This window comes from Phyllostomus discolor, chromosome 3, assembly GCF_004126475.2.
Source record: "Phyllostomus discolor isolate MPI-MPIP mPhyDis1 chromosome 3, mPhyDis1.pri.v3, whole genome shotgun sequence".
NCBI lineage: Eukaryota > Metazoa > Chordata > Mammalia > Chiroptera > Phyllostomidae > Phyllostomus > Phyllostomus discolor.
This window is the reverse complement of record NC_040905.2, coordinates 89,447,926-89,461,377: the sequence shown is the minus strand read 5'-3', so window position 1 is coordinate 89,461,377 and position 13,452 is coordinate 89,447,926. Positions and strand designations below refer to the sequence as shown.

Sequence of the window (13,452 nt, the reverse complement as noted above, 5' to 3'; positions counted from 1 at the left end):
TTCCCATCACATCGAAGTGAACAAACCAAAAAAATCAGATGGATGAATAGTGGTTTTAAAAATAACATAAAATAAAAAACCCTCATGTGAAAATTTATTACACGAGGAAACATCAGGAATTGCATCTATATTGGTCACACTGAAAGAAGTCACTGGTGGAAAATCAGAACTTTGTGAGATCAAGATGTTCTGACCTCTGTGGGGAACCGCTGTAATCATCCTGGTTAACAGGAGTCGTGAAACAGACCCAAAGTAGCACAGCCAGGGTCTTAAGGACAGGGCGATACATTCTCCTGCCCTTACATGATTCAGACCCGTGTTAAAATGAGTTTGTATGCCCTCTGGAATGGCAGAAATGGACACCTGGGGATCAGACAAAGTGACAAAGGTATTGTTGAGGACCCAGAGTTCTAGAATCTACCCTTGAGTTAAAACAATGCTTCTCAGTCTCAACCAGAGACAAGGTTGACTCCCATGGGGGATAGCTGGCAATGCCAAGAAGTAATCTTGTTTGTCACAACTAAGGGAGAGGGTGTTCTACTGGTACCTAGAGGGTAGAGGAAGGCTGGGGTGCTACGAACCTGTAGGAAACAAGGGAGCTCCCAACAAAGATTGTCCAACCCAGAATGTCAGTAGTGCCAGGGCTGAGGAACCCTGGACCAGAGATCTCACACAGTCTGACCCATCTTCCCCCAAAGTGTCTCTTCTACTATCAGGAGGTAACCCCTAGGTCTCCCAAGGTCACCTCTTTTCCAAGTAGACACTATCATGGCCTTTCCAAGTTCCTTGTAAAACATGGTTTCGAGTGTCTCATTGGCAATGTGGTACACAGGTCTGAGCACACTACCTGCAGAGCTGCCACCCAGAGTTGGACAGGTGTGTGGCCAAAGGGACAAATGGAGGCTAAAATCGAGCCTGCACTTTGCTAACCAGGCTGCTTCCCCGGCTAGAAGCTCCTAAAGGGTGCTGTCTGGATGGGCTAACTGCAGCTCTGAAAGGTGGGGGAGCCTCCCAGAGCAGGGCAGGGTCCCCTACCCCATCTCAGGTAGAGCCACTCTTTCCCCAGAAATAGACTTTGTTGCTGACACACTGGCTCCTGACTCCAGTGTCAGCCTCTCATCATTAACCCCTCCCAATCACCTACTTTGTTCTACCCCTCAGAGTGGAGACTTAGAGAAAAAGCCCTCATGGGTTTATTAAATCCTGTCCTCTGCCACCCCCCAGCCCCTGCACCAACCCCATCTCTTCCCAATCCCTGCTTCCGTCCCTCCTTACTGGATAAGGGTCGAGGCCTCCAGCACTTGATATGAAAGCAGTTCTCAAACAGGCCACTGAAAAACACTTCACGGGACTCTTCATTCACAAGGCGAACCCAGAAGGGGAAGATGGCAACCAACAGTATGAGCAGGTAACCCAGTGAGGTCAAGGCCGGGGCTATGGCCCATGTGAAGCCCTTTATGTCCTTGTCCTCTAAAGTCAGCATCACCTGTGTAAGAGAAAAGTGAGGGTGAGAGATGGGGCACCTAGTCCCAATTCTCATGTGGCACAAGGAGATAATGCCTGTGGAAACGTTAGCACGTATGTGAGGCCCAGCAAGTGCTCACTTCTTTGCCTTGATGACCTTGACAGCCTTATACACCTCTTCAGCAGACCTAAAAAACACAAGACATTTTCTGCAACTAACTCACTGGGTGATCTTGGGAATGCGGGGTCCCCTCCATAAGCCCCAATTTCCACCTCTGCAAAATGAAGAGGTTGGACTAGGCTCTCCCCAACATCTTCCAGCTCTGAAGTTCTAACCATTCAATTCTGTTAACATCCAACCCCTGGCCACAGAAGAGCCTCTCCACTGCTCTCTTTCAGTCAGCTCTTTGCCTCCTGAGATTTCAGAATGGGGACCAGGGGGAGATAATAAGACCAGGGTCTGAAGTGCCCTTACTCAGTACCTGGCCTTCTTGCCTCAGGACCCCAGTTTAGATGGGAAGGGGTCCAACTGGCCAGGAGAAGCCCTCTGCTGAAAAGTGAGCAGATCATATGCACAAAAGAAGTTTCACAACTAGTTCCATAGTCCTTCATAGAGCCGTAGGTACCCTCCAGGCCTGGAGGTCAAGGCCCTCGGTTAAGGATCCCTCATATCTTCTCCTTCACCACTGTCATTACAGATGCCTTCTTTTGAAGGAGTACCTGAGATGTAGAAGATAAGAGCTGGCCGGACTTGGCCTGAGAAGCTCTCAATTATCATCCCAGCTTCATCACTTGCCAGTTGTATAATCATGGGAGACTAGTTAAAACGCTCAGGAGTTTGGGTCCCCACTTGGAAAGGGAAGATACGACCCTTGCCCAGAGGGTCACTGGGAGGACCAGATGAAAAACTGTACACCGAAGGGTCAAGCACAGTGCTGGGACTCAAGAGCTTGGTTAAAGCTGAGAGGGTGAAAGGATGGACTTCTCCTAAAATTCAAATATTTCTGTCGGAAAAGGGACTAGTGGCCATTCATAATCTAAGGGCAAATTTGTTCAACTAGTCTGCTTTCCTCTCTGGCCCCTGCCAAGCATGGCAGCCCTGAGGAATGAGTTTTCCCCAAGGTGGAGAGGAACAAGTAGAGGAAGGAGAGGAACTGAGTGGGAGCCTGGGCACTGCAGGGAGGGCAGGCCTGGTTGTAATGCATCCAAATGGCACAGTGATGACCTGGCCACCTGGTGGTGCCGAAGGGAGGCATCAGGAGGTGAGGGACACACATGACAAGGGAGGTGAGAAGCACTTTAAGACAATATTCCTTCTTTCCAAGAGCTGTGCTTGGCAGCACCAGGGACTCAAGCTGTGCATGGAGACTGCAGGAGACAGAGTCCTCAGGGACTCAGAATAGAGGCACTGCTCTTAGCTCTCTGCACTCTGTGCAAATACCCTTGCTCACACCCAGGCATTAAGGCCCCTCCACGGTCCCCGATGCAGACGCCCCTCACTCCAGCTGGGGACAAGGAGTGTCTCTGAAGCTTTGAGGACTAAAGCAGAACAAGCATAAAGGCAGAGGGCAACGGTGCGGGCACCCTCCCAGCTATACTGTTTATTGCTCCTCTTTGAATGCTGCCAGAGTGCTTTGGAAACGATCTAATGTGCTCTTCCTTTCTGTCACTCACCAGTTTTCTCTTCTCCTCACCCGAAAAAATGGATCCTTCTGTCTCTGCAAGGCTCCCCTTTCAATCTCCCCTCCACCCTCTCGGCAGACTGATAAGTCACCTGAACTCCAGAGCCTCTGTTTCCTTTGCTCTAAAATGATGAAGTTGGTGGGACCAGAGTGTGAGTCCCAGCTCTAAAACTCTCCAGGTAGAAGTCATGGCTACATATTGATCCCCATGCTCTGGATGGGATTGGGGTACCCTGGACAATTTCATCGATGGTCTATACCCCTTCTTATGTACTCCCTGCAAACTAAACTTGTTTAAAGCTGACCGTTTCAGTCATTCTCTCCGTCACCCACACGCTAGCCAGGAGCTCATGCTAGCTTCTCCCCGTCTCCCATGCTTCCGAATCATTAGCCTCCCAGTTTTCACAAAATTTTCCAAGTACCCACCCTTCCTGCCCCCCAACCAGCATGTCTCCCTCAAGTCCTGGAACACAGTCCACCCAAAGCATCTGTAGCTTCCATGTCTGGGGTCCTTCCCTGGGGGTACCTTCTCTGCTCCTCCAGACCTTTTAAATTCCACTTCTGCAAAGCTCAGCTTGGACCTGTACACTCCACATAGACCTCCCAGCCACCAACCATTATACATCCCCCCTACAAAAGTTAACTGTGGACTTACTGGACGCCCCATGCCCAGGTTAGGCCAATGCAAACAATTCAGGGACAAAAAGAGACAGGAATTTGCAGGCTCTTGGTAACTGCTGTAGAGAGAGACAGACAAACAAATTCCATGATACAGTGCTTTCCTCTCCCCAGCCTGGGGTTACCATGGGGCCACCCAGTGTACCACCCCGTCTGCATCCCCCACCCCACCTGTACCCACCTTCCACCCCCATCCCAGTGAGGAGGACTTTGTCGGCCTTTCTCTGAAAATAGGCCAGGATCCTGTGTGGAACAGCTGTTACTGCTGGGACTGCGCGAATATGCAATTTGAGGAATGAACGGATATAGGCCAGACTCAAAGGACCACCAACATTTTAATATAAAAGGGGATTTGTAGATCCCTTTGTTCTGAAGAAACGGAGCAGGAGAGAAGGCTCCAGGATCCCAGTCAGTCAGAGGTGGCCATGGACCAGAAAGCCACACGGCTGCCCCTCCCACCTCACCAGTTGCTACTGGCCAGCAGTTCAGTTCAGTGATTTCCAAATGTGAAATTTATTGGAACCTGCAACTTTTTCCCAACAGGTACGTTAATATTCATGTGCGAGAATGGAAGAGAAAATGGAGGAAGGTAGGATTGCCAACTTTTTAATTTGCCAAGGGCATTCAAACAAAACAAAAAGCCCTGGCTGGCGTACCTCAGTGGATTGAGCGAGGGCTTGCGAACCAAAGTGTCGCAGGTTCAATTCCCAGCCAGGGTACATTCCTGGGTTGCAGGCCATGGCCCCCAGCAACCGCACATTAATGTTCCTCTCTCTCTCTCTTTCTCTCTCTCCCTCTCTCTCTCTCATCTCCCTCCCTTCCCTCTCTAAAAATAAATAAATAAAATCTTTAAAAAAAAATCTTGTCATCTATTATCATGGACTGTTTTAATTATTATTTAAAAAGGACCTCAGACACTGGAAAGCAGAAGACCTGCGTCTCCTCCCTGGGGCCAGGAGGCGCATCTGAGAACTACCCACTTGAGTGGAGGGTCCTCACCTAGGGTTGGCTCTGGGACAGTCTCCCTGAACCACCCCGCAACAGCCTGAGTGCAGCCCTGTCACCTCCCTAGGCCCTGTGCACCCCCGGGGGAAACCTGGAAACTACAGGGGGTAAAGAGGTGGGTGACATAAAGTACACCTGGGTTGGAACAGGAAGAGACCAGAAGGGAACTGTCTTGGCCTCGGGAAGGAAGGCCATTGTTCCCGTGCAACCTTCCTCTGCCCAGAACTTCCATGGCTCCAAAGTCACAGTGACATTTTCCAGATCCAAAGATGGGCCCCAATCTGGCCATCCGCCCCCAGACACTACCCTGTGGGTCCCAACAGCTCAATGGGTTATGTTTAGCCCTGGGGAGGGGGGTTGTCTGCTCCATGCCCTCCCCGTCTGGACCTATGAAGCTACCTCCACTCACCCTCCACTGGTCGCCCCTCCCTCTTCAGGGGCACCGTCGGTATCTCCGGGTCTCCCGGCAAGGCTCCCATCCAGGTGACCCCACTGCAGTGGCGCGAGCCGCCAGCGCCACCCCTCGTCTGCCCCTTCAGCTCGCGGTCTAGGCTGCCGTTGGCCCCAGAGGCCAGGCACTGGTATGCTTGGTCTTCAAGCAGAGTCCCCCAAGCCCTGGGGCCCTAGGGAGGAAGACAGGCTCTCACCCCTTGGGAAGGTTGTCCAGTCGCCACTCACCTGGCCCTCCAATAGGGGAATCTGGCTTCAGGGGTTGTTCTCAGTCAGGCCTCGCTCGCCAGCCTGCAGAAGAGGGTGGGGGTTAGAGCAGCAAGCTGAAGTCCGCCGGCTCTCAATTTGAATTCCAACTCGGCCATTACCAGCAGAGTGACCTTGGGTAAGTTACTTCTCTCTTCTGGTTGTCAGTTTTCTCATCTGTGAAAGGGGGTTAATAATAGTAACTCCGACCGTCGGACCGCAGAAAGCATCCAATGAGAAGTGGCTGGAAAACACGTCCTCACGATTGACCACCCCTCCCCGTCCCCCCCCCCCCCCCACACACTCTGCCCCACCCCTGCGCACACAGGGATAGTGCTGCACAAACAGCAGCCTCGACTGGGAACCTGGAAGAAGCCCTGGGTTTCCAGAACCCCCAGGGCCCTGCCAATTCACTCCTCTTCCCCAAGACCCTGGCTCCCAAACCGCCCCAGCCTTCACACTGCGCATGCGCTCTGATCTCCCTCAGGCCTTCCTAGCCCTGATGTTCATTTCCCTTTGTTGCCCTCTTAGAATACCGTGTTTGAACTTCTCAACACCCGAGCTGGTTTTAAACTTTTCAAGGAGAGGGCACTCAATGGAGGTAGGACTGGCTTCCAGCCTGGGGAGGGGGTGGGAGGGGGGGCAGGGGTTGGTTCTAGTAACCAAAACAGCTATACTAGGAGCTGTATAAGCCACTAGCTCCCCTTGCTCTGAGTCTGTGCTCACCAAGAAAATGCATTTACAACTCGTAAGATTTTTGGACTCCAGGACCTGGACCATGTCTAGCGCCCCTTCACAGCTCTCCACTAGGTATATAGTACATATTGAAAGACAACAGGAAGGGACAAGGGGCATGGACCACACTAATATGAGTCGTCTATTATGTGATAGGCACATGCAGGCTTTATGCTATTCAGATTCTACCTGTCACAAGGTTTAGAACCCAATTTGTATATGTTCAGGCAAGAGAGGGCCTTCATTGGCTTAGCTGGGTCAGAGGAGAACAGCTGGCGAGGACTGGAGCCAGGCCAGGAACACTCCTGGACAACTTTCTGCCCTGATCTCAGAAAGGTAGCTTTGATCTCCTCATCTGATAGGGTTTCTCTAGGTATAAGGGAAAATAGTCAACTTCCAGAGCCACACCCTCATGTTTAGCCACCCTAGGGAAAAAGAATGTTTTCCTCACCCTATTCCCACCCCTCCTTGGTTCAAAATTTCCTAGGGAATCATTCATATTATCTTGGATTACGTATTCTGACGTAAGATGAATCAGCTGTGCCCCACAGTGGCCAGGTAGTAGGGTCATCTAGGAAGCCAGCAATTTGGACCACATACTTGGAGCAGACTAGGTAGATCATTGTTAAAGGAAAGAGGATAGCGTTCTCAGAAAGAGGGAGAAATGGTGGCAGACCATGACAGCATTTTCATACGCACTTTTATACATTACTTTTCAATGCCATCACACATCAAATACAAAATGGCAGGCACTAGACTTCCAGCCAAGATGGAGGCACAGGTAGATTCAATGTGCCTCCTCACACAACCAAAAGAAGGACAACAAATTTAAAAACAAAAACAATCATAACTGACAGAAAATCTAACTGTATGGAAGCCTGACAACCAAAGAGTTAAAGAAGAAACATTCATCCAGACTGGTAGGAGGGGCAGAAATGGGCAGTCGGGCAGAGAGGGCTGAGAGGACTGGCGGCAAGGCAGCTGACTGGAGTCCCAGGACAGGCAAGGTGGCTGGTGACCAGGCAAGGCATCAGCTTACAGAGTGGGTGGTCCCACATCCATTTGCAGAGACACAGGGAGGAATAACTGGGGGGTAAGATAGACCGCACAACCCAGGGTTCCAGTGCAGGGAAATAAAGTCTCAAACCTCAGACTGAAAACACCTGTGGGGGTCGAGGCGGCAGTGGGAGAAACTCCCAGCCCCACAGAAGAGTTCACTGGACAGACCCACAGGGTGCTAGAATGTGCACAAACCCACCCACATGGGAATCAGCACCAGAAGGGGCCAATTTGCTTTTGTGTAGTGGGGGAAGTGACTGAAAACTGGCAGAGAGCGGAGCAGGCAACAGTGTTCCCTCTTGGAACTCTCCCCCACATTCAGTGTCACAACCCAGTGACATGTGTTACCCTGCCCTGGTGAACACCTAAGGATCTGCCCCTTACTATGTAACAAGCATGCCGAGACAAAAAAAAAAAAAAAAAAAAAAAAAAAAAAAAAATATATATATATATATATATATATATATATATATATATCCCAAATGAAGGAGCAGATCAAAGCTCCAGAAAAAATACAACTAAGCAACAGAGAGATAGCCAACCTATCAGATGTACAGTTCAAAACACTGGTTATCAGGATTCTCACAGAACTGGTTGAATTTGGTCACAAATTAGATGAAAAAATGAAGGCTATAAAAAGTGAAATAAAGGAAAATGTATAGGGAACCAACAGTGAAGGAAGGAAACTAGGACTCAAATCAGTGGTTTGGAGCAGAAGGAAGAAAGAAACATTCAACAAGAACAGAATGAAGAAATGAGAATTCAAAAAAATGAGGTGAAGCTTAGGAACCTCCGGGACATTAAATGTTCCAACATCCAAATCATAGGGGTGCCAGAAGGAAAAGAGGAAGAGCAAGAAATTGAAAACTTACTTGAAAAAATAATGAGGGAGAACTTCCCCAATATGGCAAAGGAAATAGACTTCCAGGAAGTCCAGGAAGCTCAGAGAGTCCCAAAGAAGTTGGACCCAAGGAGGAACACACCAAGGCACATCATAATTACATTACCCAAGATTAAAGATAAGAAGAGAATCTTAAAAGCAGCAAGAGAAAAGGAGAGTTACCTACAAAGGAGTGCCCAGAAGTCTGTCAGCTGATTTCTCAACAGAAACCTTGCAGGCAAGAAGGGGCTGGAAAGAAGTATTCCAACTCATGACAGGCAAAGACCTACACCCAAGATTACTCTATCCAGCAAAGCTCTCATTTAGAATGGAAGGGCAGATAAAGTGCTTCTCAGATAAGGTCAAGTTAAAGGAGTTCATCATCACCAAGTCCTTGTTGTATGAAATGTTAAAGGGACTTATTTAAGAAAAAGAAGATAAAAAACATGTATAGTAAAATGACAGCAAACTCAATTATTAACAACCACACCTAAAACAAAAACAAAAAAAAAAACCAAACTAAGCAAACAACTAGAACAGGAACAGAATCACAGAAATGGAGATCACATGGAGGGTTATCAGCAGGAGAGAGGGAGGGGTAAAAAAATGACAGGCATTATTATTCCTGTACCACAGATCAAGAAACTGAGGCTCAGGTTAAGATCTTGCCCAAATCATCATGGAGGTCACTAAAAGGTCATGGATGATTGCTAAAAACATTAGGCTGCAGAGGAATAGATTTTCACACTGGAAATCTGTGCTGGAGCTTATCATCTTCGCAAATTACTTACCTATGGCGAAAAGAAAACATATCTTTACATAGGATAGATCTTAAACAAGTGAACAAACAGCACTACTTAGGGTGGAATAATCTGACATCATGTGCCTCCAAAAGAGAAAGAGAATGAAGACATATTCTTGCCAAAAATCTTTAATCAATCGTCTAAACCAGGGGTGTCAAACTCATTTTCATGGGGGGCCTCATCAGTCTCGTGGTTGCCTTCAAAGGGCTGAAATAATTTTAGAAATGTATAAATGTAACTACTCCTTAACTGTTAAGGAGTTGAAATTACATTTGGCCCTTTGAAGGCAACAGCAAGGCCAACGTGGCTCCTGGTGAAAATGAGTTTGACACCCCTGCTCTAAAACCTGCTCCAGTTTAGAGGAGCTATAGAGTGTTAAGGAGGGAGTTAAGCACCAGAGGAAAACAGAAGTCAGTTTTCTGAAAAATTCTGAAGGATAACTGTTCTTGACTCCTCCAAAAGTCATTGTCATTAAAAAAAAAAGTGTGGAGGAACTGTTCTAGATTAAAAAGAAACTAAAAAGACAATACCAAATGCAATATGTGACCTTTGATTTTATTTTGATTTGAAATGAAAGAGGCATAAAACACATTCTTGGGGCTGCTGGGAAAAATCTGAAGATGGACTACACTTTAGATGGTATCATGGAATTACAATCATTTTCTTAGGTATGCTGATAGTATCATGATATGTAAGAGAATGACCATAATCTTAGGAGAACCATGACACAATATCTAGAGGTAAAGGTTATATCCAAGCTTACTTTCTCAAGATTCAGAAAAACAAGTATATAGATAAAAATCAACTATAGAAGAATTAATAGTTGTTCATTTAAGTAGAGGATATATAGGATGTTCACTATACTATTCTTTCAACTTTTCTGTATATTGAAATCCTTCACATAAAACTTTGGAAAAAAAACAAAAAGAACTTATCTGAGAACATACCCACACACAGCTAGAACCTAAACTCAGGTTTATCATTCAGCAGCTTGATATGAGTGCTTTCTTTAATAACAGATACAGTGTTAGGTGGATACAGTCCCTGCCTTTCCGGAGCCTGCAATCTAGCACAGAAGACAGCAAATGAATACATCATTTTTTTTTTAAGTGTGATCAGTGCATAAAGGAACTATAGCATGCTATAGGAATTGCAGAACAACAAAAATTCAGTCCAAGGACTGTCAAGAAGGTGAGATTTAGACAGAATCTTATTCCTAAAAGGGCCTGCATTGTGCAGAGGCTTTCACCTACTCTACTGCAAGAACTGTACATTGCAAGCTCGCACTCCGGACAAAAGTCTCACTTACCTCTGTTACACGCAATGCACGTGGATGTTTTTTATTCCATTCTAGCCCTCCTTCTTTTTCCTTTTACCCTTAGTGCTGGTTGCAACTCATTGCAATAAATTAATTTTATAACCCACTATTGGCTTTTGACCTACAGTTGAAAAATATTGTGTTTAAGGACCCAAGGAATTTCAAAATGACTGGGAGGAGTGGCCACAAAAGGGCTGGAGAAGTCGATGGACAGAACTAGGATGTGAAAAGTCTTGTAGGATTTCATCCTGAGGACCATAAGAGGCCTTTGATGGGATTTGGGCAATCACATTTGGGTGCTAGTGCTCAAATCCCGTCACGTCTCCTATTCCCCTTTGCCCAAAGACTCCTACACCTCTTTAGCCAGAGCAAAGGAGACACCTCTCACCCATGTGGATGCAAGGTATGGCTAGGGATTGCCAAGCCAGCACCGCCTAGGACTGGAAACTTTAGAATGCGTGCATAAGTTTAGGTTATAGCCTCCTCTGGAAGCATTTTCATATTTTTCCAGGCAAGGGAAGAAGGAATTGCCTGCTGGAAAAGTGGTTGGAGTACCCATGAGTTGGGGCTGGAGTCTCTAGGGTTCTGACTTCCCCCAGGCTCAGTGCTTTCCTGGTCCAGAGCTCCAAATTTGCCATTGGTTCTAGAGCCCAGAGCTGCCCAAACTGGAGTTTTAGTGGAAAATGAGCAGGTCCCTGCCCTTGTGAGGGAAACAACCCAATAGCTGGCTTCACCCCCAACACAAAGGGCCCCTCCCACTGCTCCTTCCTTCTAGCCTAGAACACCCTCTCTCCTTTCATATAGGCCCCTGATGCTCTCTATACTCCTGTCCCAGCCCTCTTGAAGCCCTCAGTGACTAAGCCACCAGACCCTATGTGGTCTCTGTGTCTTTCTCACCACCTGTGAAGCACTGATATCCTCTATTGTATAGATCCTCAACCTTGGTTGTACATTAAAATTACCTGGGAACTTACAAAATCCCAATATCCAGGCTATACCCCACAGCAAATACATAGAATCTCTGCAATTGGGACCGAGTGATTCCAGTATGCAACCTAAGTCAACTAGTACTGGTCTGTTATGTCTTGTATTGTCTTGTTGCAGCTCGGAGCCCTGAGGGGCAGGAGATGGTATCACTATGCATTCACGTGACCAAATGTCCTGGTTTGCGCAGGACTGAGCACTTTCAGGTCAGACATTCAGTTCTAAGATTGAGAAAGTTCTGGCAAACTAGAATGGGTTGGTTGCCCTCACATTCACCTGACTGAGCAATAAAATCTTAGTGAACTAGTCCATTCACTAGTGATACTTGTACCCAAAGAACCATAGCCCCTCTGCTAGACAGTCTTTTCTTTCCTTTCCTGGCCTCCACAGGCATCTCTGCCCTTGAAGCCTGGTACATGACCCTGCACATTCACCTTGTCCTAGTGTCATTCCCTCCTGTGCTTCCCTGCCCATCAGAATCCTGCCCAGGCTTCACACCCAGCTCTTTAAGCCCTGTCTCATCCTGAAGCTTCTCAGACTCCACAGGAGGAAAGAGCCCTTTCTATGGCATAAGGGGGTGGGGAGGGACTCATGCCAAGTTAAATATGTGGATACAGTAGCTCAGAGCTGAGATCTGGCCTATTAGGGTGTAAGTTCATACTCGGGACATCCAGATAGCAAGAGGGTCCTTAGAGCCAGGAGACCCTTATTTAATGTCAGTAATCACCTGTAAGTATGGCAAAGGACAGAAGGTGGAGGAGCGCAATGAAGAGACTTAAGACAAACAAGAAAACCTTGATTTCCAGTAAACAGATTCATTCCCCAGCCATCCACTGAGCACCTACTGGGTGCACAACACCAGACCAGGCAGGGAAGCTCTAGGAGAAAGGCAACCTTCAATTTCAAGAGTCCACAACGTAACTTTAATTTTCACTGGTTTTGTTTTTAGATAATCACTAATCCAGACTAACTGGAGGAAAAATAATCTGGTTATTTTAGATGAAAAATAAGCATTTACAACGAAGCACTTATTTCTCTCAGTTACCTAGAATAAATTTAATAATGTACTACCTAAGTAGAGGTACATTTGGAACTTCTTTTAATGATTAAATTATTCATGGTAAATGGGTGCTCACTTTTTTTTAATTTTTTTAGTTTTATCAATTAGGTATCACACTACTCAACTGCTTTGCAAATTTTCCTCAACAATTATGTGATGGTGAAACTCTGCCTCCAGATATAATGGAATTTTTGTTATAAAGGAGTTTGAACAGCAGCTTTTTCTGATAGGAAATCTTGAAAATTACTGTCTTTTTAAAAAGCAGCCAGAAGTTCATTATTTTTTCCATCCAGGTATGAACCAAATATGTTTTTCTCATAAGGGCAGTAAGCATGTGTCACTAGGTCTCAGTCAGAGAAGCAGAGCCGGGAGACGCACACGCACACCTAGCCCAGCTGCAGAGGTCAGTCAACAGGTCAACAACAAAGAATGTGAACTACGAAATAACTGCTGCTTTTCTTCTGCCCTCCCAACCTCCCAACAATCTCCTATAGCCGCATGAACTGAAACATACAAGGAAAGGAATTCTGGCAACACAGGTCAGGCTACCCAAGGATACCTAACAAAGCCATGACATGTCATACTGAGAAAGTATTTGGCTTAAAAAATCTGTGCATTTATGTCTCATTAAACGAAGGGACTCAGCAGTCTGCAGGACACTGGGGAGTAAAATATAGTCCCAAGAAGACCCAAGAGCCGTTTCTATCTACAGTTAAAACAAACAGGGCAGATGAGCGAGAAGAAAAGTGATTGGGTTCAAAGGTCACCTACTGTTTTCCTGACCTGTGCATCTGAATCCGAAACTCAATTCTTTCTTCCCTGAAATAGACTAACTCATTCCATTTTCAGAAGACGACTATGGTGATTTGAAAAGCAAACCACAGAATCTCCATCTGATGGAGATCCTCAATAACAAAGGAAACTAGTACTAAGGTTCCACTTTACTCATCAGCTTTGTAGTGCTGCATTATGCCGCTTCTGTGCCCTTCTCTATACACCGCTGGGTTTTTCCCACATCCATCATTCCTCCAAAGTGAACCTGCTGAACTGAATAAGGCAGGAACTCAATCTAAAGGTTTTCATACACT

At 46.6% G+C, this 13,452-nt stretch overlaps 1 protein-coding gene and 1 long non-coding RNA gene across 3 annotated transcripts in view; one reads left to right on the top strand and one right to left on the bottom strand.

Moving 5' to 3' along the window:
* TMEM225B (transmembrane protein 225B) overlaps positions 1-13,452 on the bottom strand; it is a 38,597-nt gene that overhangs the window by 14,270 nt on the left and 10,875 nt on the right. Inside the window, exons 3-5 of one of the 2 annotated variants that reach the window (XM_028506678.2) lie at positions 5,508-5,702; positions 3,802-3,883; positions 1,276-1,486 (exon numbers count right to left, since the gene is read on the bottom strand). In XM_028506678.2, coding sequence (XP_028362479.1) covers positions 1,276-1,486; positions 3,802-3,813 — 223 coding nt within the window. In that variant the 5' untranslated portion in view covers positions 3,814-3,883; positions 5,508-5,702. Of the gene's footprint in view, positions 1-1,275; positions 1,487-3,801; positions 3,884-5,507; positions 5,703-13,452 lie in introns of those variants that run through there. The other variant, XM_028506670.2, reaches the window with a different exon arrangement.
* On the top strand, positions 255-13,082 carry LOC118499245. Its single transcript, XR_004901771.1, has 3 exons — positions 255-266; positions 530-532; positions 12,720-13,082. It is a non-coding gene; the product is annotated as an uncharacterized LOC118499245 (long non-coding RNA).